Source organism: Apiospora phragmitis, assembly GCF_038363925.1.
Source record: "Apiospora phragmitis strain CBS 135458 chromosome Unknown utg000009l:1.0-1189150.0:1.0-1190623.0, whole genome shotgun sequence".
NCBI lineage: Eukaryota > Fungi > Ascomycota > Sordariomycetes > Amphisphaeriales > Apiosporaceae > Apiospora > Apiospora phragmitis.
Window position 1 is genome coordinate 1,133,597 of NW_027117408.1, and position 24,190 is coordinate 1,157,786.

The 24,190-nt window shown below is 47.3% G+C and overlaps 4 protein-coding genes across 4 annotated transcripts; 2 read left to right on the forward strand and 2 right to left on the reverse strand.

Moving 5' to 3' along the window:
- Positions 1-935: 935 nt before the first annotated feature.
- Positions 936-2,129, forward strand: PG994_009831 (uncharacterized protein; the record flags this gene model as incomplete). The annotated part of the gene is made up of 1 exon (XM_066861240.1): positions 936-2,129. One exon carries the CDS (start codon positions 936-938, stop codon positions 2,127-2,129), a length of 1,194 nt encoding a protein of 397 aa, XP_066713410.1.
- A 1,330-nt stretch (positions 2,130-3,459) lies between these two features.
- On the reverse strand, positions 3,460-3,863 carry PG994_009832 (uncharacterized protein; the record flags this gene model as incomplete). The annotated part of the gene is made up of 2 exons (XM_066861241.1): positions 3,460-3,620; positions 3,677-3,863. The coding sequence occupies 2 exons, from the start codon at positions 3,861-3,863 to the stop codon at positions 3,460-3,462; spliced, it is 348 nt and encodes a 115-aa protein (XP_066713411.1).
- A 6,076-nt stretch (positions 3,864-9,939) lies between these two features.
- On the forward strand, positions 9,940-12,829 carry PG994_009833 (uncharacterized protein; the record flags this gene model as incomplete). The annotated part of the gene is made up of 5 exons (XM_066861242.1): positions 9,940-10,142; positions 10,198-10,725; positions 10,781-11,036; positions 11,087-11,774; positions 11,829-12,829. 5 exons carry the CDS (start codon positions 9,940-9,942, stop codon positions 12,827-12,829), a joined length of 2,676 nt encoding a protein of 891 aa, XP_066713412.1.
- An 8,907-nt stretch (positions 12,830-21,736) lies between these two features.
- Positions 21,737-24,190, reverse strand: PG994_009834 (uncharacterized protein; the record flags this gene model as incomplete). Its single annotated transcript, XM_066861243.1, has 4 exons — positions 21,737-22,100; positions 22,155-23,413; positions 23,504-24,058; positions 24,116-24,190. The coding sequence occupies 4 exons, from the start codon at positions 24,188-24,190 to the stop codon at positions 21,737-21,739; spliced, it is 2,253 nt and encodes a 750-aa protein (XP_066713413.1).

The following is a 24,190-nucleotide window of genomic DNA, read 5'->3' on the forward strand; positions in this document are numbered from 1 at the left end:
AATATATATATTAATAAATGGTAATATTGCGTCGAAACGGTATTAGAATTAGATATATTAATTTTACCACGAAGGCGAGGTTTTATTACGTCTATAGCGAACCGAGAGTAAACCAAGATATAAAGGTGTATCGCTAGATCTAGCACGAAAGATCTTACCAAGATGCTCGATCTTTAATTAGAGCGTCCGAATCGGTTATTATAGAAACACATCGCTCCTTATTTCTACCTATACTACTGTAACGCAATACTGCTACGGCTTTACATTAGCCAGGCAGATAGTCTTTATTATTAGTTAGCAAGCCTCTGCTTAAATCGGTTTAACGCATCGTTAAGTAATCAATATTAAGAATACCGCAGGTGAATTATAATGACGGCCTAGGTACCCAATCCAATTACTATAGGCAGTGGGAGACATGGCGACATCCGGCCTCGAAATACGCGGGGATTACACAACGGTCAATCGGTTCTCTAGTCTGCCAAAATAGAACGCCTTGTTATATAGAGGTTTTGTAGTAAAAGCATCTTTAAGCCGACTTATCAGGCTATTAGCTGCAGCACCAACTCAGCAGGGGCTTATCATATCGCAAAGACTTAAGATGATAGAAGCCTAAAACTGCCTCACGGCATATATACAGACGGGGGAGATGCTCAATCCCCCGTCAAAACGTGCGAATATACACTTGTACGGCTCTTCGACCCCCTCCCTTCTCAATTTGTTTACTTTTCAACCTCGTAAACCAACAGCAGTCAAGGGATTATGGCTGTAATATAGTAAGTGGCTTGGCCAGATTCTTGTGACGACCCAGCAGGACGGTACCTAATCAGGCGCAATGGGCAGTAGAAGACATGGCAGCTTCCAACCTAGAAATACGTGGGAATTTCACAGCAGCCAACCTGCATGTGGTTTCGACAACTTGTTTGTGTCCTATCAAAATGGAGGGCCTCATGAGAACAGATCAGCGCTCCGAAGCAACTCGTCTATCTCTAGAGCAGGAGCTGGTTGCAATGAAAGCATCTTTGATCCGATTCATCGAACTTTTAGCAGCGGCCACACCAACTCAGCAGGGGATTGCGATGCTGCAAAGTCTTCAGATGATGATGGACGTCCAACATTGCCTCTTGTCACACACACAGACGGGGAACAACAACATAGAGCCAATTGGGGACTTGTTTTCGACTGTAATATCGCAACTGCAAGGGCAACAATTCGCCGAATCATCCGAGGACGAAGAGATGGAAGACGACAGTCCACCTGACTCTCCAGAAAGCAGCACTGGCGGGTGGATGCCAAAGGCGACGCTGCGTCCCGCAGGACTCACGCGAGCGGATGAAGGAATTGTCGAGGTAGATAGCGAAGGCGATACAGGCGATGAGTCTGATGGACACAGCGAGCCTGATGCAGGCTACGACCCTGGCGAGCACAGCGAGCCCGATGCAGATGGCGAGCCCGATAAATCCAACGAACCTGATGCAGACGAGATGAATCCTGAGAACTTTAACGCAGAAAACGACAACTTGTTTGTTGGTGGCGATTCGGAGCCTGACCATGGACCTGGCCTTGGTAGCCTGAGCCTTCAGCTTGACACGAACGGAAGCGCTAGTTCTGATCTCAACGAGACGGTGCGGCAGCTAGCCGACTCACTTCAACGGGAGCGCTTGGATGACCTGGCACGGGCTCTGCAGTCTGCGCAACATACGGGCGCAGCTTCTGCACCTGCACTCCAGCCCGCATTCCGGCCTCAAAGTATCCCTGAGCTGCTCCTGGCGATCAAGTCATTGGAGGTGGAATCATTGAAACAGGGCGTACTGCGCAGATATTTCCTCAAACAGCTTGTTTCCCTGAGAAACAACATCAAAACTCAGATACTACACGAGCATCCGGGTCGCAAAATAGAATCGAAGGTGTTGAGTTCGCTATCACTCAAACGCATGATGGCTTTGGCTTACCCAGACATCCATGGCGAGGAAACAGTGAGCAAGTCGACAAAAGAATACCAATCTAAATACGCGACGTTCAAGCAGCAACTTGTCGCGGGCCGGGTATGGTGCAAGCTTGACAGTGTATTTGGGAATTGGACATTTGCTCTCATACCTACGCGTTGTCAGAGCAAGATCGGAGAGGCTTAAAGGCGAGAAGTTCGTAGCGTTCCTGGAACGTTTATACCAGAGGTTCGGGAGATACAGGAGTTGAGCCTAGAAGCAGCACGATTGCTGGAGGGCAATCTGGTAACGGGATGAGGGGCGGCATTTGCGCCAAGTCGCCAATGCAGGCATATCGTGTATTTTCAATTCCATACAACACGCTCCCTTAGTTCCACTCGTATCATGCACGTCTTTGCTTGAGTAACATGGGCCCCGTCTGCATCAGCAACTAAGTGGACTTGACGATCGTAATGATGAAAACACAGACACTTAGCATATTAATACATATAATACTCCTTGCCGATGTGAGTCAAAGATGAGACTATGTTATGTAAAACCCAGAAGATCTACTGTGCTAACCCATCGTCTTGATAAAATAACCTTATTTGTGCGTCACGCTGGCCCACCGCTGACCTTTGCGCAATTTCAGCATTTCGGTGCGCAACGAGCAGGTTCAATGCGAGTCGCCTTTTGAGACAAATCGCGTTTAGGCTGCACCATTCGCAGCACCTCGTGGCACAGAAAATGTTTGTTGAAGCCATGATCGCTCCGCATACGGGCTTTTTTCACCATGACATACTTATGGCCACGAGTCTGTTGCAGAACGCGTCATTGGGGACTGACGACCACCTGGGTGTAAGTAGCGGACTTGCGGTAATCTGATAGTAGAAACTAGCTTCTGGTAACCAGGAACATGTCACCCCACCTAGCAGTAGCATTGTTTCCTCCCACCATTTCTGCCAATGGCACCGTAGCATGGCCACTCCTGATGCCTCTACCCTGCACGTTAATTTAAGGCTCATGAGCTGAGTACGTGGGATGGGCACCCAACCGAGCCTGTCTTCTCGCGCTCCAAGCTTGGTAACGACGTCGAAATATATTTAATGGGCTATGAACCGTATAAGTTGCATCATGATGCTCGGCCGCCTATTGTCCAACACATTGCCATCGTCCAGAATGGGGTCTACTCCACCATCATGGCAAGTTCAAGGTCGTTACATCCTCGTCCCAGTTGTAGTTACACGCGACATTGTTGTGGTTGTTCGCCCAAGTGATTGTACGCATCGGGATATACAAGTGCCTGCGCAATGTGGGGCCACGGTCAGAGCCATCAGAAAAAAGTCTGAGCACCTGCTCGACCTAGTGGTATGCCATATGCTGCAATGGTTGGCGCTCACTAATACACCATAGCCAAGCTCTCGACTACTGATCATTTACAAAGGGAAACTGCTCTCTGAGTCATCGCCGCTGACATCTCAGGGCTGGGTAAATGGCGACGTTCTGAACGCATTCGTAATCCCGAAGTAAATCGGGATCAAAGCTTTGTCCAGTCCGTGATGCAAGCCTCCGTCCTGAAATCTGGGGATAGTAACTGAGGTGGGGATGCGGGGAATTCGTTTGGCATTTCACAGGCCGTGCTTTGCGGAGGCTGGGAATATGGAAGGGATTCTAGCTCCGGGATGGAGGTGCCAGGCTCTACCATGAAAGCTTTAGTGGGGATACAGTGTCTTCGGGATTAGCAAGTGACCTACCTTGCACTCTTGTATGGGCCGCACCAGGCGCAAGGTCCGGCTTCTGTACCCGACGAACCCGGAGATACTTCCTAATTAGAACCCACATGAGAATGCCCAGTACTTTGCCGATGACCAAAGCTCCGACCGCGAGGCCGACGGCTGTAAGCACAGGCAAACCCGTCGTCTTAACTGGGTCCGGACTCATGGATCTGTCAGGATCCGACGTGGGGAAACACGATGGCTCGAAGAGGTCGTCGTCGAAGAAAGAATGTCCGAGGGTGAGGAAATTTCCAATGTCGTCGTCAATGCAGTCGTTGGACAAGTTTCCTGATCACAGGGGTCGATAGGACAGCAACCGGAGAATTTGTTGTTGGAACACACATACCACCGCGTGCCAGCGGGACAACTTGTGTACCGAAGGTTCCAATTGTGCATGATTAAGTGTGGAACATAGGAGAGTAGTAAAACCACGATAGTAGATGCAGCTTAGAAGAAAGAGTGGCGTGCATAGCGACAGGAGCTACAAGGTTTATAGCCAGATGGGCTGGGGTATGTTTCAGGGCCTTGACGACAGCGCAACTGGTGGAAAGGAATGGTCAAAGAATGTGTGGAAGAGTACGACAGAAGATGAATAACGCCGTTATCGATGTTTCGTAGGCAAAGAAGAGAAGCACGCAGAAGGGATGGGGGAGAACTCAGGGATGTTCGTGCTGCCAAAATATCTGAGGCAATCGAGAAAGAGACTCCAAAGTCGAGGGGTGGGAAAGAAATAATCCATGTCTCCACTTTGCGCAAGGGGTGTACCTAATAAAGCACGCAAGCGCTCGCTTGCCGATCACCGCGCTTGCTTCTTGAATCGGTGATCATATGAGGATTGAGCCCAGCAAGGGTCGCTAAAGATGTCCGTCAACAGAAATGGTCTGCGAAAAGAAACGGCTAGCAGAAGTGAACCGAAGGAACGGTAAGGGCGGGGCATGGACACTGGTTGCAAGCAGAATTGGTTGCAGGCAGAACAGTAACTAGCTAGGAAAGTGATGCGGCCGCTGCGACCTGAGGTGAGTGAATCTAGGACTTTAGTACAGTAGTTTCGCCCCCGGTGAGCAAACAAAAAAGTTGTCCCTACCAAACCAATCACGACAAGTGAATTAACGCGCACATACGAACCACATGATGTGTACTTAGAGCGAATCAAAGGCACTGGCACCCTTCAGCCCATCTTGGCCTGGTTTACTTATTCGTTGGACAACCAAACATGCCCAAAGAGAAAGAGGCAAAGAGCACGATTCGTTGAGACATCGATAACGGCGTTATTCATTCTACTTAGGAGCACAGAAACGGCTCTCACTGGGGCAGCTACAAGATTGGCCCAAGAACAAAGCCCGCAAGACACACCATCGTGCCGATATAGTAGTTTCTTAGGACACATAAAGCCATATATTGAGACAAGTAGATGTTGAGCACAATGGGGACACTTCCGTTTCAGGAGGAAGTGGGTGACAGAGAAGTCGTAGCCTTGCCGATGGGGTTTAACGGCGTCTGGAAACAGCGACTCTGCCAGAAACCGACTGCTTTAGCTGGCGGGACTGCGGCCAAGCATTGAAGTTCTGGGATTGCCAGTCACAACAGCTAAGACTGCCCCGCTTCACCCATTCCCTCTCGTGCCCCTCCTCTCGTCTTGTACATACTCTATATGCGGTAAGTAGGATATCAAGATCAATGCCATCTGATGTAACCCACGTCTTCAGACTAAGAAGGGCTGTGCATTGAAGAAAGACGCCTAATGCGGCTCTATAAGATAATCTATGCCATCCTCGACGCGCCGAAGCTGGCACAGATAGGTTTAACCTCCAGGCACGGTTGGTCTGTGGCAACAAAGCAGCACGAATAATGCTCTGGGATACTGCATTGCGTGCACATCAAGCATTATGTGTGTTATAAAACCTGCTAGATCCAGCGCGTATTTCTGCTGGATTAATTCCAGTCACTTTATGTTCAAGAATCCACATAGATAGTTTGTCTTGCTCCCCACGCTTACATTTTTGTGCATAACTCTACTGTCCAATCACCCCACGATACTTCATGGTAACGGATCTCCAACTCTTCAAATACAACCCAAGAATGTCCGAGCGCGGTGGTCAAGACGTGCGTGGGAGCGCAGATTTATTGGCACTCTACAACCGAAAGCGTGCGCTGAAGTCGAAGTACGAAAAGAAGGATGACCTTGGAAAAGTGGAGACACGATCGTAGAGTGCGTTTTGGGTACTTCTTCGACTTAATAATGTTAGCGCAGTCCAGTTTCGTTCCTTACTGTTTCCTTACACGTATTTCACCACCATCACAACGATCATAAGGATAAGACCGAACTTTAGAGGGCCTTCCATTTTAAGCCTTTTGTTAATTATTATTATTGTATCTTGTTTACCGTAGGTACAGTTATTTATAATATATTTAACGCGATATCTCGCGATCTATATATCAGACACTCGATTTCCCGTTTTCCGAATCCCGGATTCACCTGTAAGAGAAGCTCTTATAAGTAGTGCCTCCGGTCTCCCCTACTACCGGTAGCATTCAATCCCTGCCTACCAGTAGCATCTATCCCTACGTAGCATCCGTAGCAGAACAGAGCAGAACAGAACTGCTGGCAGAAAGGAACTGCGCAGAAAAGAACTACTGGCAGAAAATAACTGCTGGCAGAACAGGGCGGCTGGCAGAAAAGAGCTGGTGGCAGAACAGAACTGCTGGCAGAAAAGGGCTGGTAGCAGAACAGAACTGCTGGCAGAAAAGAACTGGTGGCAGAACAGGGCGGCTGGCAGAACAGAACTGCTGGCAGAAAAGAACTGGTAGCAGAACAGGGCGGTTGGCAGAAAAGAGCTGGTGGCAGAACAGAACTGCTGGCAGAAAAGAACTGCTGGCAGAAAAGAGCTGGTAGCAGAACAGGGCGGCTGGCAGAAAAGAGCTGGTGGCAGAAAAGAACTGCTGGCAGAACAGAACTGCTGGCAGAAAAGAGCTGGTAGCAGAACAGAACTGCTGGCAGAAAAGAACTGGTGGCAGAACAGGGCGGCTGGCAGAAAAGAGCTGGTAGCAGAACAGAACTGCTGGCAGAAAAGAACTGCTGGCAGAACAGGGCGGCTGGCAGAAAGGAACAGAACAGAACTGCTGACAGAAAGGAACTGGTAGCAGAACAGGGCGGCTGGAGAGAGGAGCTGCTAGCAAGAACGGAAATCAGGAAAGAATGTTGGTAAGAACGCTACTAACAGGAAATGAGGAAGAGCTCAATCGCATTCATGGATGGGGTGGGTACAAATGGGACGTACAATTGGGACTAGCCCGTATCGTCATCAGTGAGCAAACACCCTAAGAATAATCATTTCTACCCACTTCGTCAGTAATCAATTATGGCGACCGAATGAAGAAGCCACATGATGCAAGCTCATGTAATTTATTTATTTAGATATAGGCTAACGAAGCATTGCCCGAGGTGGAAGCCGTAAAGGGCATAATGGGGGTGGTAAAGATCGAAAACGCCGTTTTCGATCTTTCGTAAGACAAAGAACCAACTGCTTATTTCTTCACCCCCCCCCCCCTAAATATACACCGTACCAGGTTATAGCTATAAAAGAAGCTCTCTGGTATTATCTACGATAGACTTATAAGTTGGGACTAGTAAAGGTTGATCACGACATCGTACATATCCGTTTGCCACATAGCTTAAGAGGTCGGTATACTAGGTAAATCGTGAGGTAATTCCGAGCAATCACACGTAAGACGTACCTAGCGACGACCATGCCTAATATTAAAGAAGACTCATAATATACTACCAGCCCTACTAATGGGGTAGGGAAAAACTGGTTTAGTTAGCGTCTCTCTAGTAGATAAGCGCCCCACTAAAACTAATCTACCCCGCTTTACTTAGTAACTTAGTTCGCTACTAATTCTATCGTAACTCTTTAATATAAGATAGTTTACTTACACATGCTTTACGTTCTAACCTCTCATTATTACAGGTTATAGAGTTAACCCTATTAGTATGCTATAAAATTATTTCCTCCATATCCGCGATATTTTATTACTATAATATATATATTAATATAGATATTAGTATGGCGTACGGCACCTATTGGTACCTTCAACACTGCCTCGAATACAAGCCAGGTCTTACGGCTATCCTATACTGCACGAATCCAGTTCACCAGCTCACTTCCGTTACATTATACCGATAACCTCACGGAAATGGATAATATTATAGGTCGATATATAGGAACGCGTGATCTACCTTATTATATCGTAGAATTTAAAATTATCACAAGCTATATTTTATTAATAGCCACTGTAAGAAGGTTTACGATCATATATTAATTACGATACTTTTCTTTGAGGTAAACTGAGATTATCGTTTAATAGCGGATAATGTCTCCTCCAGGTATAACTATTCTTTTAATCTAGATTAGCCGGTTCTTAATAAAATATTAATATTACGGTAGGTATTATAAACTATTTATACCTACAAGCGAGAAGATTCGCTTTAAGCCCTACTTAAATAATCGAATAAGCCCACCGCCGAATCGTATTAATGCTCAGAGTCTAGTCGCCAATATAAATCCAGCTTCCGGAGTTTATCGTTATTTAACATAATAAGCGATCTAATACGCTTATTTCTCGTATCGCTATGCTTCCTCTTTAGCAAGGACAGTATCAAGGGTAACACGCTAATAATACCAATCCCTTACGCCGTGAGAAGCACAGTTTCATAACAGCTTAAGTTATGGATATCCCGGTACGGCCCTCGAATAAATACCCGTATCGGCTCTCGTCTTGTCCTCTAGGCTTAGAAAGTGAGTTACTCCGAATAAAATATCCATTTCGGCAGGAGTAGTCCGAATTCGTTCGTTTCCAGCCGACTTTTCTCTTACCATAACATAAGTATTAGTTCAGACCTATAACGCTATTATAATAGCAGATCTCGAAACTTTAAAAAAATATAGCTAGGTCCGGCCTCTTCTTTTTTCCCTATAGCCACGGTTATATAAACTATATATTCTCGCACCTCTATACTAGTAATAGAAGCTAAACGACGAAAGGGGCGTATCTTTATAACTTATAATAAGAATAAAGAGAAGCTATAAAAAAAGACTACGATCTAGGCCGTTAAGGAAAAAGATCTCGAAACCTCCTATATATGCTATAGCATAAACCCTATAACAGCCACGGCCAGAAACCTATATAACTTTTTAGATATATATCGTATATTAGGCCATAACTTCATCTTAATAACTAAGCTTATAAAAAAATAGAATACTGCGAGGCTACTTAATATAATTTACTCTTTATTTATTACCGACGTAAACGAAACTCCGTAAAAAAGTGTCTATATAACTGTACTAATTCCTAGCTAAGTATAAATCTTGCGAAGAATATTAGGAAGTATATAATAGAAGAAGGGAGTACTTACTTCTAAGAATACCGGGAGCAAATGGACCAAGGAAAGCTTGATCGATATAATTACTTAACTCTCGTTAGTTAATCGGGGTAAGAATAAAGTTAGAATAGCGTTTTTTAGTATTAAAATAATAATAATAAATACCTCAGCCACCGTAAGAAATATCTATAATAGTTTTAAGTAATATTCGTATCTTAACACTAATATATAGAGATACTTATAATACTTCGCGTAAGTAATTAGGGAAATTATTAGGAACGTAAAGAAGATTATATATAAAATATACAAATCTATAATAATAATCCCTTTATAATAACAGAATATAATATCCACTATCCTATCCTTATATAAAAAGGAGAAAGCTATATATATCAATTATTAAAATCTTACTTTCTCGTTTTCTATTTCTATATAATAAAAACAGAGCTATTAATCAAGTGCAGTATATACGGTATAATACTAGATAATTATAGTATTACTACTATAATGTGCGTCGATGTGGATTTGCCGCCGTTTTAGGCAGGAAGTGCCTCCTAATCCGGCGGTCATTCCACACGCTCGGACCCACCCGCCTGCCAAACAGCTATCCCGCAAATCGTTCACCGCCTTCCCTAAAGTCAACCCAGTCTGACCGCCTTCCTAACCAGGCTTTTGGCCACCTCTGTTTACCGACTCTTTCATAGACTCACGCCACCTCCGACCGTTGGCCATTTCTGTCTTGACCCCCCTAGCTTGGCTCACTCTTCTGCTCACCTTTTGCGACGCTCGCTGCCTTGGTACATACCAATACTTTCTCCCCTCGATGTAGCATCTACTTCTGGCTCTCTGCGCACTCGTCAACATGCATTTGAATAGTCGCTTGCGTCCCTCCCTACTTGGGGTGCTGCTTTGTCTCTCACCTTTCCTTCTCCCTAGGTCCAACACTGTCGAGCTCCTCCTCGTTGCATCTTTCACACGCATACACACACCCGTTACCCATACTTACTCTTCCTCCTCCGATCTAGCTTCTGAGACTGAGCCGTACCTCCGCCTTCCGCTCTTGAAGTCTTCAATACTCTCCAGCGTGTCGCATGTCGCCTCGATTCTCCAACGTGCCCAGACGGGCGAGACAGCGGAAAGGCGTGCTCCGAAATGCTCGAGCCAGCAACCCACCCCGTGGCAACAAGCCCCCGTCTGCCGAAGGACACGATCCTAACTGCCCGATACCCCGCGAGGTTGACGATGATGTCAATGTGCCCGACCACCCACAGGCCAGCGGGGTTTCATCTGACAGCACTCGACGAGGTCCGCGGGGATGCCAGCGCAATACAAGAACCGTCAGCAGGGCGGTAATGTCTACTGCGATACCGAGAGCTACAGGTTCCGGCTCGGGTTCGATATCCTCCCTCAGTTCAGGCACAGACAGTGATGCCGAACTCGAGGAAGATGGCGCGGGGTCAGACTCGGACTTGGACCCCAGCGCAGCTTCTCTGCCCGACTCTGGCTATGCCTCGGGCGAAGGCGATGCTGATGAACGCAGCCTCTTGCAGCAGTTCATCGACCAATGTCGAATGGGGGGCCCTACTGTGGCCAACCACGACCCCAAGACCACCAGGGTAGTGGATACTGAGAACCAAAAATGGCAGCTGTATGCTATATCGGCCCGTCTTAGATGCGCAGAATGAGCTGACATGTTCCTTCAGGTTCTGCGAGGAAATGAAGGATGAAGAAAGGGCAGCTCTGCTGGGCTGCGAGATATTGCTCTATGAACCTAGAGCTACCTTACAAGCCTGCGATGCTGCTATCTTCAAGGGGTATCTCCATTGGAGGGTCAAATCCTCGAAAGGCGGGATCAAGAAAGAATCGTCCATCATGACCTACTGGAACAATCTCTGCATGTTCTATGCGAGAGAGACGAAACGTTACATGGATGGGGGAGTTCTTTATGACATCAACAATGTGAGTACACCGCTGTTGCCTTGGTCGGCGCCCCGACTTACGTAGCTCAGTGGATACATGCGGTGCTCACGCCCATGTTCGATCTTGACACGTCAAAAAAGGACAAAGCAGGTCTTTTCGTTTCCGACTTGGATTTGATCTTACACCACCACTGGGTCAAAGACGAAGAGGTCTATGCCCATGAGCGGCTCCGTGTCCAACTAGCTCTCATACTCATCGTCGCCGGTGCTACTTCCACCAGGCCCGACGCACTGATCGGGCATTTGCGCTACAGAGATGTACTGTTTCAGCTTTTCCCTCCCGGCGACGGAGGAACGCGGTCGCGCCTGGGGCTAGTCGTGGACCTCGTGAACGTCAAGAAGACAGGAGGCTCGCGCGATCCTAAGAAATTCGGGTTTCACGAGGAAGACACGCTACTGCATGATCCGGTCCTGCACATGCTGTCGTTGGCCTTTGCGGACGATGCGTTCTTCAACCCATTCGGATCTGTGGGGGAGATCTACGACTTGGTCGTTCCGCCAGAGTCCGATCGGCTTAAATTGCGGTGGAAAGAGGAGTGGCTAGACCGTCCCATCTTCCGAGACGTGGAGTTGGCGAACGGCGTCAAAATATCACTCGCAAAGGCTCTTACGTATAAGAAAGTTCGTGACCATCTAGTCCGGCTTGGGCGTGCTCTTGGATATGCCAAGAGGTTGGAGTTCTACGACATTCGACGTGGATCTGGCAAAAAACTGCACAGTAAGACCCTCATTTCGTCAAAACTGAACCGAATATGCTGCTGACCTACTGCAGAGGCGCTCAGCCCCGAAGAGAGGAACAAGGCCATGGGGCACAAGCTTGGAGATTCGTCAACCTACACTCGATATTATATGACTCACTTTATTGATGCAGACACACAAGCTATTGTGTTTGGCGGCGACCTGCAGTCAGATTTCGTGCATCTCATGGGCCGACTCGTCCGGAATAGTCACGCTCCGACAAAGCTCACCGATCAGCAGAAGTATGAAGTCAATATGGATCCACAGCTCGACAAATTACGCTCAGAAAGAGACGGTATCAACAATCGTATCAAGGCCGCCACGGATGTTGAGATACCGGAGTTGCATAACCGCCGGAAAGTACTTCAAAACGGGATTGACAATTTAGCAAAGAAGTTGCGGGACAAGCGATTTGAGACCGCAATCAAGGAGTTCCACGAAACATTCCACTCCGATGAGATTGAGAGACAGCGCCGTGGCATCCGCCCATCCACGTTGCTGGCCCCTCCGTCCATTGAATATGACCTTCCTGAGCGCGCAGAGGTTGCTCGTTTGTTCTCACTGGCCGCCGAAGTGTGTAACAGAGACAGTCTACATCAGCTCCGTATAAGCCTTATTGATGCACTAGCGCGGCTCTCGAAGCGACGAGAGAGCCCCTGCCGAAAAGCGAAATCCAAACCTGGGAGGGGGGAAGGAGCACCAAAGCCTCCCGGAGGTCCTATGATACCTACTCCGCCCGCGGATATGGAGTCCAGCAGGATAAGTTCAAGCCCTAGCCATTCAGCCGCGCGCTCGATGCTATTTTGCCCCTTTTGCAAATGGGCCGATCACGAGGTGGGCAACGCCCAACGGCAGAAGGTATGGCGGATCGACAGCCTGGCCAGGCATATTCGTGGCCAGCACTTGGCTAAGCAGCCTGAATCTTTTGGTTGTCCTTATGATGGCTGCACTGCTATTCTGTGGGGAGCAGAACATTTCACTGCTCACATGGCTCGCGGACATAGCATCAACTTTCCGTTGTCTATCCTCTCGTAAAGGGATTACGATGATTCACGGAGTCACATTGAGGTTTTAGGGCGGGTGTTTGTTGACGATGCGAGTGACCTTTGCTGAGGACAGAAGGACTAGCTAGACTCATCACAATTGCGATATCATAGCACGCAGCCCATCGTTATTTCTTGATGTTTTCAATTAGTGAAGTCGGTAGCTCCAAACACAACACCGTGCTCTGATTGATTTTATCTGGCGCCGGTGATTCGCGGAGTGCATCGCCGACCTACCACTTTGTGATGTCTGAATTCGAAATTTTCTTTTCAGGCAGATTTCCACGTCAAATATGATGCGTGATGACAGGAGCAGTCAGACCCCACGGTCTTCGTTCATAGCGCTCACCGCCTTCTCTATTCGCTTGTGCTTCTGACCGCCTTCCCGATTATTTGACCCTTTTATTCACACCCTTCATGTAAGGGGCGGCCGATTTCGATCTTTGTGCTCACTCCCTCCCCTGTCTGTTCCCGCAAAGCCGATGGAGGACCATTAAACTTTTGCATCCATTGTCTTCCACCTGCATGTTAAACCCCGTCTCAACGCTCAATTTAATCGCCTCTTCTTTCTTTATTGCATGTGAACTTGGACAGTCTCCTCTTTTCTCTGTTGTTGATTACTTGACGCTGGAATCTTATATAAAAAGGAAGAAATAAGAATTGAATCAAGTATATTATCTATACCCTGCTATCTAGCTATTATAGACATGAAGACAGTTGAAGCCATGATGAGGGTATGTAAGCATTGGTAGATATGCCACTGCCCCGACTATAATAATCTTAAGCCATTATCAAGTATCAACATGTTGGGAGTACGTTGGTAGCCTTGGTACACTTTACTGTTTCGTATGCGACGATAATCCTCGTCAAGTCGTTACGTGTTTTATGGATTTCTATAGCGTCCATAGACCATTATATAGCTGTTATCGACTGCCATGAGTCGGGTTGGACCGCGGCAGGATTCGGGCCTACTTGCATTCGTTGGTCACCAAGCTGGTGATTGACTGATGTACTGCCAGACGCTTAACCACTGCACCATGCGGGCAAATTTATTAGCATTATAAACCTAGCGGCGATGTCGAGCCGAGCATCAGAGCCTTGCTGGTTATAGTCCTGACAATAGCGAACAGAAGGGGGAGTGAGATGTTAAGACCAATTACAACTACCATCGTAGTATGGGTGCCAAACAGTCTGAAATTAATGAGGTATCTTCAAATGAGTAGCCGGACGATGTCACCTGAGCTTTACAAGCTTCCTGAGCAACAACTGAGCTACCTGAGCCACGATGGAGCCTGTGACTGAGCTGCCTGAGCTGCCTGAGCCTGTGACGGAGCTGCCTGGGCCTCTACCCAAGAACGACGGTCGGCCCTACGTGGTTCCAAAAGGAGAACACGCATTAGAGCTGCCGACAACGAGCAGCAGGAAGAGGCTTTTCGGCACTTCCAAGTTGTACCGCTTAGCCTGGAGTCCCAAAACGGAGTGGATGATTAGGTCATTGAAGTCAGTCACAAGGCATAAGATGCTCCTTTGTTCCATGGATTGCATGTGTACTATTGGATGATAACTATAGCGAAACCTCTTCTGGTTCCCGTACTGGTTCCACTTTGCAGGAGGTAAGCTAAGCTGTTACCACTATGTACCCCGCCATGCTCGCGGGTACAGAGTCAATTTCTGCCTTTGCTTCTCCTCCCTTGTACATCTATAAATCGATTACAATACTCTGTAATTATATTATGCTCGACAAGAGCTAGAGCTAGAAACTGTTGACAGTCGTATACGCTCTAGTTGGCACTGCAATCGTTCTTGTAAGCGTCTACAAACAGATGTTTTAACCACTAATCCGGCCAACATCGTTTTTGGCGCTGAGTTATTATGGTAACGCTGACCGACTTCTGTCAAAAGATCTGTTTGTAGACGCTTACAGGGGCGATTGCAGTGCCAAGGGCTTTGGGTGACAAGCAAGCGATTCAAGAATGTACTGTAGATTAGCGTCAGTTGCCCTTTCGGCTTCGCCGCGCAGGCGTTATTGAGGGGAGTGGGTGGTAGCCATTAGGGGACTTCTAAGGAGTCCAGTTGCGGCTCAGGACACCACTGGGCGGACGTGCTAGATTGATTCCTACGGGCGGAACTGAACCTTTTCATCACCTTAGTCAAATATTCCTCGACCTATTCACTTTCCTCTCGCATTTCACTATTGTACGGAGCAAGCACTGTCGGGATTACCGTTCCATGAATCTCGCGTAGCATCAATTCGGAATGTTCTTTCTCCAGCCAGTGCGATTATTCATTGCTTTTGTTGGTGTATTTCTTTCCGTTCAGCTCGGACAACACATTGCTGTGACATCTAGCAAGAGAGCGATTGAGAGGAAGTCTTCCGGCATCAACGCCGGTATTTCCAATAACTGTATGTCGCTGAAGCCATTGGAAGTCGAAGTCATCAACAACATCAAAGGGAGCCAACCGTTTGTCTATATAACAGGCATCGACCAAGTTGGCGCCACTATGTTCCTTACGAGATCGGGCACTTGGTTTTATCCCGTCATAGCAGAGGATGCAGGTTCTTCGTCAATCGATCAGGCCTTGATCTCCATTCCGATTGCAGAGCAGACCAATGTCTTCACACTCACAATTCAAGATTGTGTCGTCTCAGGACGAATCTGGATTTCTTTAGGCCAACTTCCCTTTCGTGTGGCGGCTTCGGACAGCGGCTCGCCTTATCTCGTTCCGCCATCCGTCTTAGATGGCGCAATACTTCAAACACGGTGGATTGGGGATTTGTCGAGCTTACGTACACTGATAGAGATGGGCTGTATGCCAACTTATCCTTCGTGGACTTTGTCGGATTGATCCTTAGTCTCACTCTGACCCTCGAGCAAGGAGATGTCCAGAAGGTTGTTGGTCTCGCAAGTGACGGTGTTTATAGTGTCTGCGAGCAGTTGCGACAACAGAGTCGAATGGACGGGCTACCATGGGACCAACTGTGCGTCACAGCACCTAGCGGTCGACCATTGCGTGTTCTTTCGCCGAACCTCTATGAGAGCGCACATCCAGGGGCCACGCAGGGGTACTACGCGCCCTATGTCAATCAAACATGGTCAAAGTATACGTCTTGTGATCTTGTGATAGATACGCAGTCAAGCATGGGTTCCGTTACTTGCCGCGTTGGTCAAGACGGGCTTCTTTCTTGCGGCGGGGACAATCGGGGATACGCACGCCCAAGCGCGTCAGATATATGGAGTTGTAGTACTGGGCCTTTTGCGATCCTCGCCGACGATAATGCCGTACACCGCTCAGTTGTGCCTAGATTTATGTGCTGCATTCACAAGATCCACCCTGCTCATCGAAGGTGGCGAAACCCAGCCTGCAGTTGATCGTAAAAGATATTATCCCGGCAAAATAACCAATCACTACAGCCGAGCCGTACACCAATGCCAACTTGACGGGAAAGGGTATTCGTTTCCTTATGATGATGTGAGTCCAGCTCCGGACAATGTAGCCGGTGTGGTGGCGGGGAAAGATCCTCGTCTGCTGCAAATATTCGTGGGAGGTCAGGGGGTGGCTTGATGGCTATGGGAAAAGCCTTACGATGATTTTAGATAGTGATATGAGGATCCGATCGTGACCATTAATAGGCTATATAGAGAAGGTACAAAGAAGTGCAATAGTGTCTTTTGCAATGAGAGTGCTACAGATCCTCTTTCACCGTGATGTTAACTGGGCGAGTTACATGCATCAGTTGGTCTCTCCTCCTGCTCTTTCACACAAAGGTCCCTTTCCATGCCCTGGGAACAGTGTAGAAGAATCTCCTGGGCCCTGAGAAGGTCATTTCTCTCATCGAGAGCTCTGACCTTTTCGGCAAGGGCGTCTTTGTGTTGGTCAAGCTCTACCTCGGTGATCTCCTGGCGCAATTTCTGGTCTTCTAATTGTTCCTCCCGTTTGAGAAAGGCGAAGTCCCATATCGTCTTTCTCAACCTCCAATCGACAACACAGCTGTCGAAGTCCCTCAATCTCGGCCGCTTGTGCTTGTAGCTGCTTGCAAGTAGAGCACAATAACGGGAATGTAACTTTGGCCCTGTGTTCATTAACTTTAGATATAATGCATGGACAATGGATTGGGTATTCTAACATGGTGAACAGGCCGGCAGGTGCTTTGCATCTATCTAACATAGCAGTTAAACTAAGCGCCAGGTTAAACTGATAGACATATATGACGACCTAATATAGCTACGACTGAGATAATAATGGAACAGGTGAACAGGGAACGGGGATGCGATGTTGAGCTACTGTGTTATTCAGGTCCAGAGGAGGCTCTACCACACGGCAACGTTACTTTAACAGTGGTAGAGTTTAGTATTGGCTCACATGGATATTCTGCTTCCTAATCAAATACCAATTCAGGTACAGTACAATGCTGTACTGCTGCACATATTGCACTATACAGTACAGTACTTGCTTGGATGTGAAGCGGAGGGTATAAAACCATGGTCAAGTTACGTCCCCAGGTGCCGAGGCAGAATCGACGGGAAAAGGATGTCATAATTTAAATACAGCTACAGGGAGATAGAATAGAGGCTGAGTTGCTACTGGCGCAGTATGCCTTTGTAGTCAACACGCCCGACTCCGTCTATTGCGAGGCCAGAGGCTAGATCAATACTATGGACAAGGCTGGCCCTGTACTTTTCATACTCTACTTCAGGCTATTACACGCCGGTAGAGAATCAACCACAATGTATGAAAGTGTCAATTCTGTTACACGTCAGTGTACAGGTTTCACGCATCGGTTGACGCTCGAGACCTGGATATCTGTCTATGTTATTGGGATTGGAAGGGGTGTTCCGTGACTATGCAATTTGAAACTGAAACCTCCATAATTAGTAGTTATGATATGGACGATTTATTTTACCTGGTTCTTAAAAGATGCCTAGAACGCGAAGCCTTCATTAACACACAGCTCTCGCCATAGCCTTTATGTTGATCTATGTTGATTCGATCAATTATCTTTACCCGTTGGGCCTGTCGAGCTGATATCTTTGGTCTGGTGTCAAAAAGATAAATTTAATGGCTGAAATAGTAAACTGGTTCTATGGCCGGTTCACCGAGGTTACAAAATAGTAGATACATGTATTTCGGTGTCAAACACGACCGCAGTCTATCAATATACGAATTTCTAATTCTCTTTTTCGCCATGTTTGAGGGCTTCTTCACCTTCCCACCACAGCATGTTGAGACTTGTGCCATTTCAAATACAAGCTCGGCCCCTCCTTCGGCTCATTCTGCTGAGTTTGCCTCCGACATTCTTAACATGGGTTGAAGAGCGTCATTCGTATTGTTTATAAAATACTCTTGTGTTGGGGAAGTAGACTCCAGCATAGACGAAGCCTGTCGGGGTAGATAAGCACCAGCTGATTTGAGGAACGGGCTTGGACAGATCTGTTCGCTTTCCAGAGCCCGGATAAGTTCTGTCTGGCTCTGCACCATCTGCTCTTGAAGATCGTAAGCTGCTTGCATTTCTTCAATTTCCTTCACAAGCTCCGCTACACTCATTTGCATTTGAGATCTTGTCGGCGCGTAGTCTCTGGACATGGGCTTGGTTGTTCTGAAGGTGCAACGCGAACTCATGGACTGCCGCGCTTAAAACGCTTAAAGGCAGCACAAGCGCTGCTACTTGAGAATGTTGAGTGCAATCCATGATATCCTGGCCACAAATTGATGGTCCAAACTAGTGTAGTGAGAGATTGTAAAACAGGGGCTGCATTATGGGTTGCAGAACCTATTTATCTTAACTGGCATGAAAAGCTGCTTTCACATCTCCAAAGTATGTACGATATAGATCAAATATCTACTCAGTGTCTATCGAAAGAAACTCTAGAACAAACTCTTCGCATTATAGCAAGATCCAGTTTCGCTTACACAAGAACGTTAGCCATTTACCGATCTTCTAAGGCAAGGACTCAGCGATGTCTGACACTCGAGAGCGACCTATAAATAACGCCTTCTTTCCAGTGAAATATCATCACTCTTACCACACTATCCATCATGTTTCAAGCCAGGCACAAGGCTCGGCAACCGATAGCGCCCGTTGTTCGGAGATCTCGCCAGATGCGAGTGCCTCCTCCTGTGCAACGTAACCTTACCTTCCAAGCTGCAGCGAACTTCCAGCCATTGCCCACTGTACAGACACTTCCACAAAGTGACTTCAATCTACCAGAGTATTTCACCACGGCCTGCATGCCTGTCACAGTCAGACTTGTTACTAATTGCCGCATACCCTCAGTACACCCGACCATTCCAAAGCCCTTGCCGATGCTATAGTCCGGCTATCATCCGAGCTTGACCAACAGTCTATCCAAGTGAAACAGCTTGGTCAAAGGTAAAGTTCGCTCATGCTACGCGATACCAAGCCTTTCCTCCTACTAATCAACCATTCAGTATTGACACCCTGTAAGTAGCTTATATCTATTTCTTGTGGCTAGCACTGAGTTTCTGCGACAGCAAGCAGGTAGTCGACAATGGGTAGGCAGTTCTAAATATTCTACGGAAGGCACACACACTGAACCGGTTCATAGATTTGAAGATATCAACAGAAAGATGGATAATTGGTTGAGGAAGCTAGATGATGTTATCGAGCAAGACTGTGTGGGCCAAAATGCGGATGAGTTACTTGAAGAGGAGTTCTTGAGTTTAGAATAGGTATGGTGGGAGTGTTCTTTCGAAACTTTCTGATAGGAATAATTTAAATGCTTATTATATCTCGATATTGGAAGAAGCATGTGCATAGATGTTACTCGTCGCGTTCTAAATTCAACTTGGGACTTCACGTAAATGAAGTATTTATGTGCGGACACTTAAAGTATGAAGGACAGAGCTTTTACCTTCTTTTTATTGCCAGCTAGCGTTGCACGTATGCTAAGGTATGAATTACACTGTTTGTCCTGCCACTCGTTGCTTCGGTTTCACGTTAAAGGGAAGGGAATGATTTTTATGTTGAAATCACGTTAAGCTTCCGACGCCGATTCACCTTGGTAGCCAGAAAACGATTCTGCGTTCATATTGTTCATTGTTGACTCTTGCTTACAGTATGTCGTAGGTGTATATTGCATGCACAGTAATTACTGTACTGTGCAAACCAGGTCAGCGTCCGCATTTCAATCTGAGATTCCCACACCGAGGTAGTGCGGGATATCTGTACAGCGCGTAACGGCCGTTTCTGGAGTACAGCTAGTGTTGGGACAGAATTTGGCCTTTGTCCGTTGTACAGATACCCCGCTTACCTCACTGACAAGAATCCTTGATTGGAACCCGGACGCTGGACCTGGATTCAATAGTACAAGCAATGTGTATGTACGGGAAATTAGAAATTTTCGATATTTGGTTAACTCCATTTATGCTGCGTATGATCAGCGGTGTAGAGATTTGCTGATGACACCGGTCAAATAAGGAGATGGGAATGGACGCTGGACGTACAGCTTGTGGTGTAGCCCATACCTGTTCAGGGCCATAAAGTCTGATATTCCCACCGCTCTGCTTGTACCGTTTCGGCGTAGACGGCCGGGTCATATTGGATTCAGAATAATCCGGCGACATTAGTCTCTTTCTGCTGCATCCGTGGAGAGCTTCTAGATTTCGTGGGCTGAGTTCGGTCCAGGCTTCCATAGTTGTGTAGAGACAGAAGAATAACTATGGCGCACTAGCGCCACTAGCGGGACAGGTCCCCGCGTTATTAGGACCAAAGGCGCCGGGCTCTGTCGTACTGTACTTATGACCATGCCAGACTGATGTTGGTCTAATGCTACTGTGCATGCTTAAGTCTTCCTTGCTCTACTACAGTAAATGCTGATGGAAACTGACGCTTGATACCGTCAAATGTGGAGAAGGCGATTTCCTAATGATCCGAGGCGGCCTACTTTGGATCCTCTATCTGTTCGTTTTTGGGGGAGGGTTCTTTGCGGTGCTGCGGCCCAAGTAACTGTAGACCCACAATGACAGAAGAGCCCTTGTGCATTTCTGGCTGGAAGTCACAATAGCTGGTCGTACTTCAAAAGCTCGTAAGACTTCCGCTGGGTCAACTTCATATTAGGACTCAAGGGCGCGCTGGAATTAGACGAGGCATCGACGCTCCTCATAGCCAAACGTCGAGTCCTAGTACAGCCAATTAGGCGTCGGTTTCCTCTTGGATGAGCAGTAAGTGGATGTTACATCCCGGCCATCAGAGGCCGTGGCTGCAGATGCTAGTTACCGTATAACTGGATTAGGCCATTTGCGCAGCTTTTTGGGTGATGCATTTGGTTGCAGGTGGCGCCACTCATTAACGTACATGTCCAAATGGGGACGGTAGTTGGATCGTACATAGGTCTATCAGCAATAACAAAACGATGACATGAGAATTTGGTACACTTGTAGTGTGTGTGTTAAGGCCAGCAAGTGATTTTTGTCTGGAATCGATTACTCGACAGTCTCAAATCACATTGTGACCTACGCAATGACGACCCTTTATTCTTACCACCGCCAACACCCCAAAAGCTTGCCTAATAGCACAAAGCACCTTCGTTCCGTCTACTACCCCCCGTAGCTATAGTCTTAGATAAAACCACACAACCAGCTATCATATGTCAAAGAATCAAATGGGATAATAGGCAGTATTGAATAGATAAATAATGGCAAGGATGATATCTCAAAGGAGGGAAATAACAAAAGAGACCTGCCAGTACTACGTGTTGGCGAACTAGATTGGCTACGAAGCGGGTGTACTGCTGAACTATGTTCATATGCCGATGAATCAACACTATCGTGGTCATACTTGGAGCAATTGAAGCTCCAACATATTGTTCACGTTGCTGCTATTTCCTTTATTGGGGGATGCCACCCAGGCCAGTATCCAAGCGGTTCCCATGCGCATCCATTAGTATGCCTGCACCCTGGTGCTTACCATTGGAACAATCAACTTGCTGTAGAGAGCGGGGTGTCCAAACCGATCGTCCACACTTTCGTCGTTTCGTTTCTCCATCACTGCATCATCGCTTACCTTTTTACTCCTCTTACTATAGAAACACTGATCATCGTCGAAAGTCTTGATGCAGAAGTATTTGAATCCTCCCAGGATGGCAAATAGCGGTACCATGAGGATTATCTGGACATACGACTCCCTCCTAGCGACTACGAACATTGCTGCCACGACGTTGCTAAGCAAAGTTGCGGCAAGGACACGATTGACGATGAATCCCCAGAAACCACCGCCGGATTCGTGTTTTGTCACAAATACGTACCTGAAATCGAACGTAAGCGCTGAACACGCTAACAGTAAACAATATCGAACTTACATCAGCAGATACTTTTTCAGGTAGCTGTCCGTCATAAAGTAAAACGCGGTTACCGGAAGCACCAATGGCTGGAACGGTGCAAATACCAATGCAATGGTAACATAAAAAAGGAAATTGTTATAATGAGATGCGTAATCGAAAGGAGGCGGCGCCGTGAGTTCGAGCAATTCCCGCGGTGTCAGATTCAAAAGCCTGCGCGACAACCAGTCTCTTCCTAGTTTGACAAGCTGTGAGACATCCAGCGCCGCACCGAGATTACGCTGCAACAAGTAGTTGAGCCAAAAGGGTGACACATCGCAAAAAGCTCCCATGAGGTTTTCGAATGGCTGGGTATCCTTGATAGCTGACCACAGATTCTGATTCGACTGGGCTCGGATAACCGCAGCGGCATACTTCCAACCGGCCAGAAAGAACGAGAAGACAATAAGGTTGTTAAAGATGAAGAAGACATAGAGCTTGCGAGCTACACCTCTCTCGCGTTCCGTTTTGGAGAGATCGCCAGCATAGATTGAGAGACGGCGGAAGATGGTCGGCAGGAGTATGTAGAACAGCGTTGTAACCAAGGGCGCGAGGATACCTTGTATTGCACCCCATGTTCGTGGATGGCGTTCGAGCTCGGCCTGAAAGGTGGGCCATATGGCACCAAGTTTCGACAAGTCGGCTAGGAAGACGGCAATAAGAGCATTAGGGACCGTCCAAACGGCGACCAGAGCAGATACCGCGACGTGACCCATAAAGACTTGCCGGCGACGAGTTTCCTTGGAAAATGAGAGGTTCTTCCAGATCACATGGTTCGGTCCGGGAGCAAGCTGAATTTTACTCCCATGAGGATGCTGCTTCCTCGCAGCATACGCCAGCTCGTGAGCCTGCTCCATATTTGGACATGTGGCAAAGCCGTACGGAAGCACTTCCTTATCCACTGTCGCGTTTCTGGTTTCGTGGATTTTGACTGAGAGTCTGCGGATACGCGCAACCAAGTACTCAATAGCATCAACTTTGGAACCTGGGGCGAACGGCGTGTCATCGCCTTCCCGAGCCTTGCATGTAGGACGTTTTGCTGGCAGCCTTGTCGGGTGTCCCGAGTACTTTGAGAGCACTACTTCTAGTTCCCGAACGGCTCCGTCGTATGTTTCAATGAGCTCGGGGAGTTCTTTGAGACTATGTGCAATAGTACCGGATAGATCCCTTGATGTAGCAAACTGACGGACAAGTTCGACAATGCCTGCATCGGTGCGATATTGTTCTGGAACGTCAGTCACCTGACCAAATCTTAGTATTGGAACACCTCTAAGTCTCCGAGGAGCGACACATTCTTTGTCGAAGGGGGGGTGTAGCGAGATATTGCATACCATGAGCGTTCGAGAAAACGCCTTGTTTTGGTACTCAGAGCTCTCGAAATACTCGCACCTGATACGTGCTACGATCCTAGAGCTTGTCCACAAGAAATAGCAAATAACAATGTCGAAGGCATGCGAGGTGGCGACATATGCCCAACATGCCCTCCCACCGACAGAATAGGGGGCGAACTTCATGAATGTATTGGAACCATCAGACGAACGGTTCTTGCTGTTCTCGACGATGTTAAGCGGGATATATACACCACAACCAATGATAGATAGGAAAATCGTGATGTTGCGGCACATTGTGGTGAAGTGTAGAAAGACAGTTGCATCCTGGCCAATCTTTTCGACAAGCGCCTGGTCCCTCGTCTTGATCACAGGTTGAACCCAGCCAAACACTCCATTTGAAACTGGTGGAGGAACACGCTTTCCATCCGAGATATGCTTCAGTCGAGGTGCATAGATTGTTTTATTATGAGGTCGTAAGAGACAGAAGAGCACGGCGCAAAGCACTGCGCCACTTATGGAATAACCAAAGGATGACCAGAACGCTTTAGTCGTTAACTGTTACCGGCGGTAAAGTCAGGAATGATATCATTTTTACGGAGATGACATATCTACCTGTGTATTAAATGGATTCTGGAAGTACTGTAGGAAGTCCTCGGGGTCGTTGTCGCGGGGCTGTAGCGTGAACAT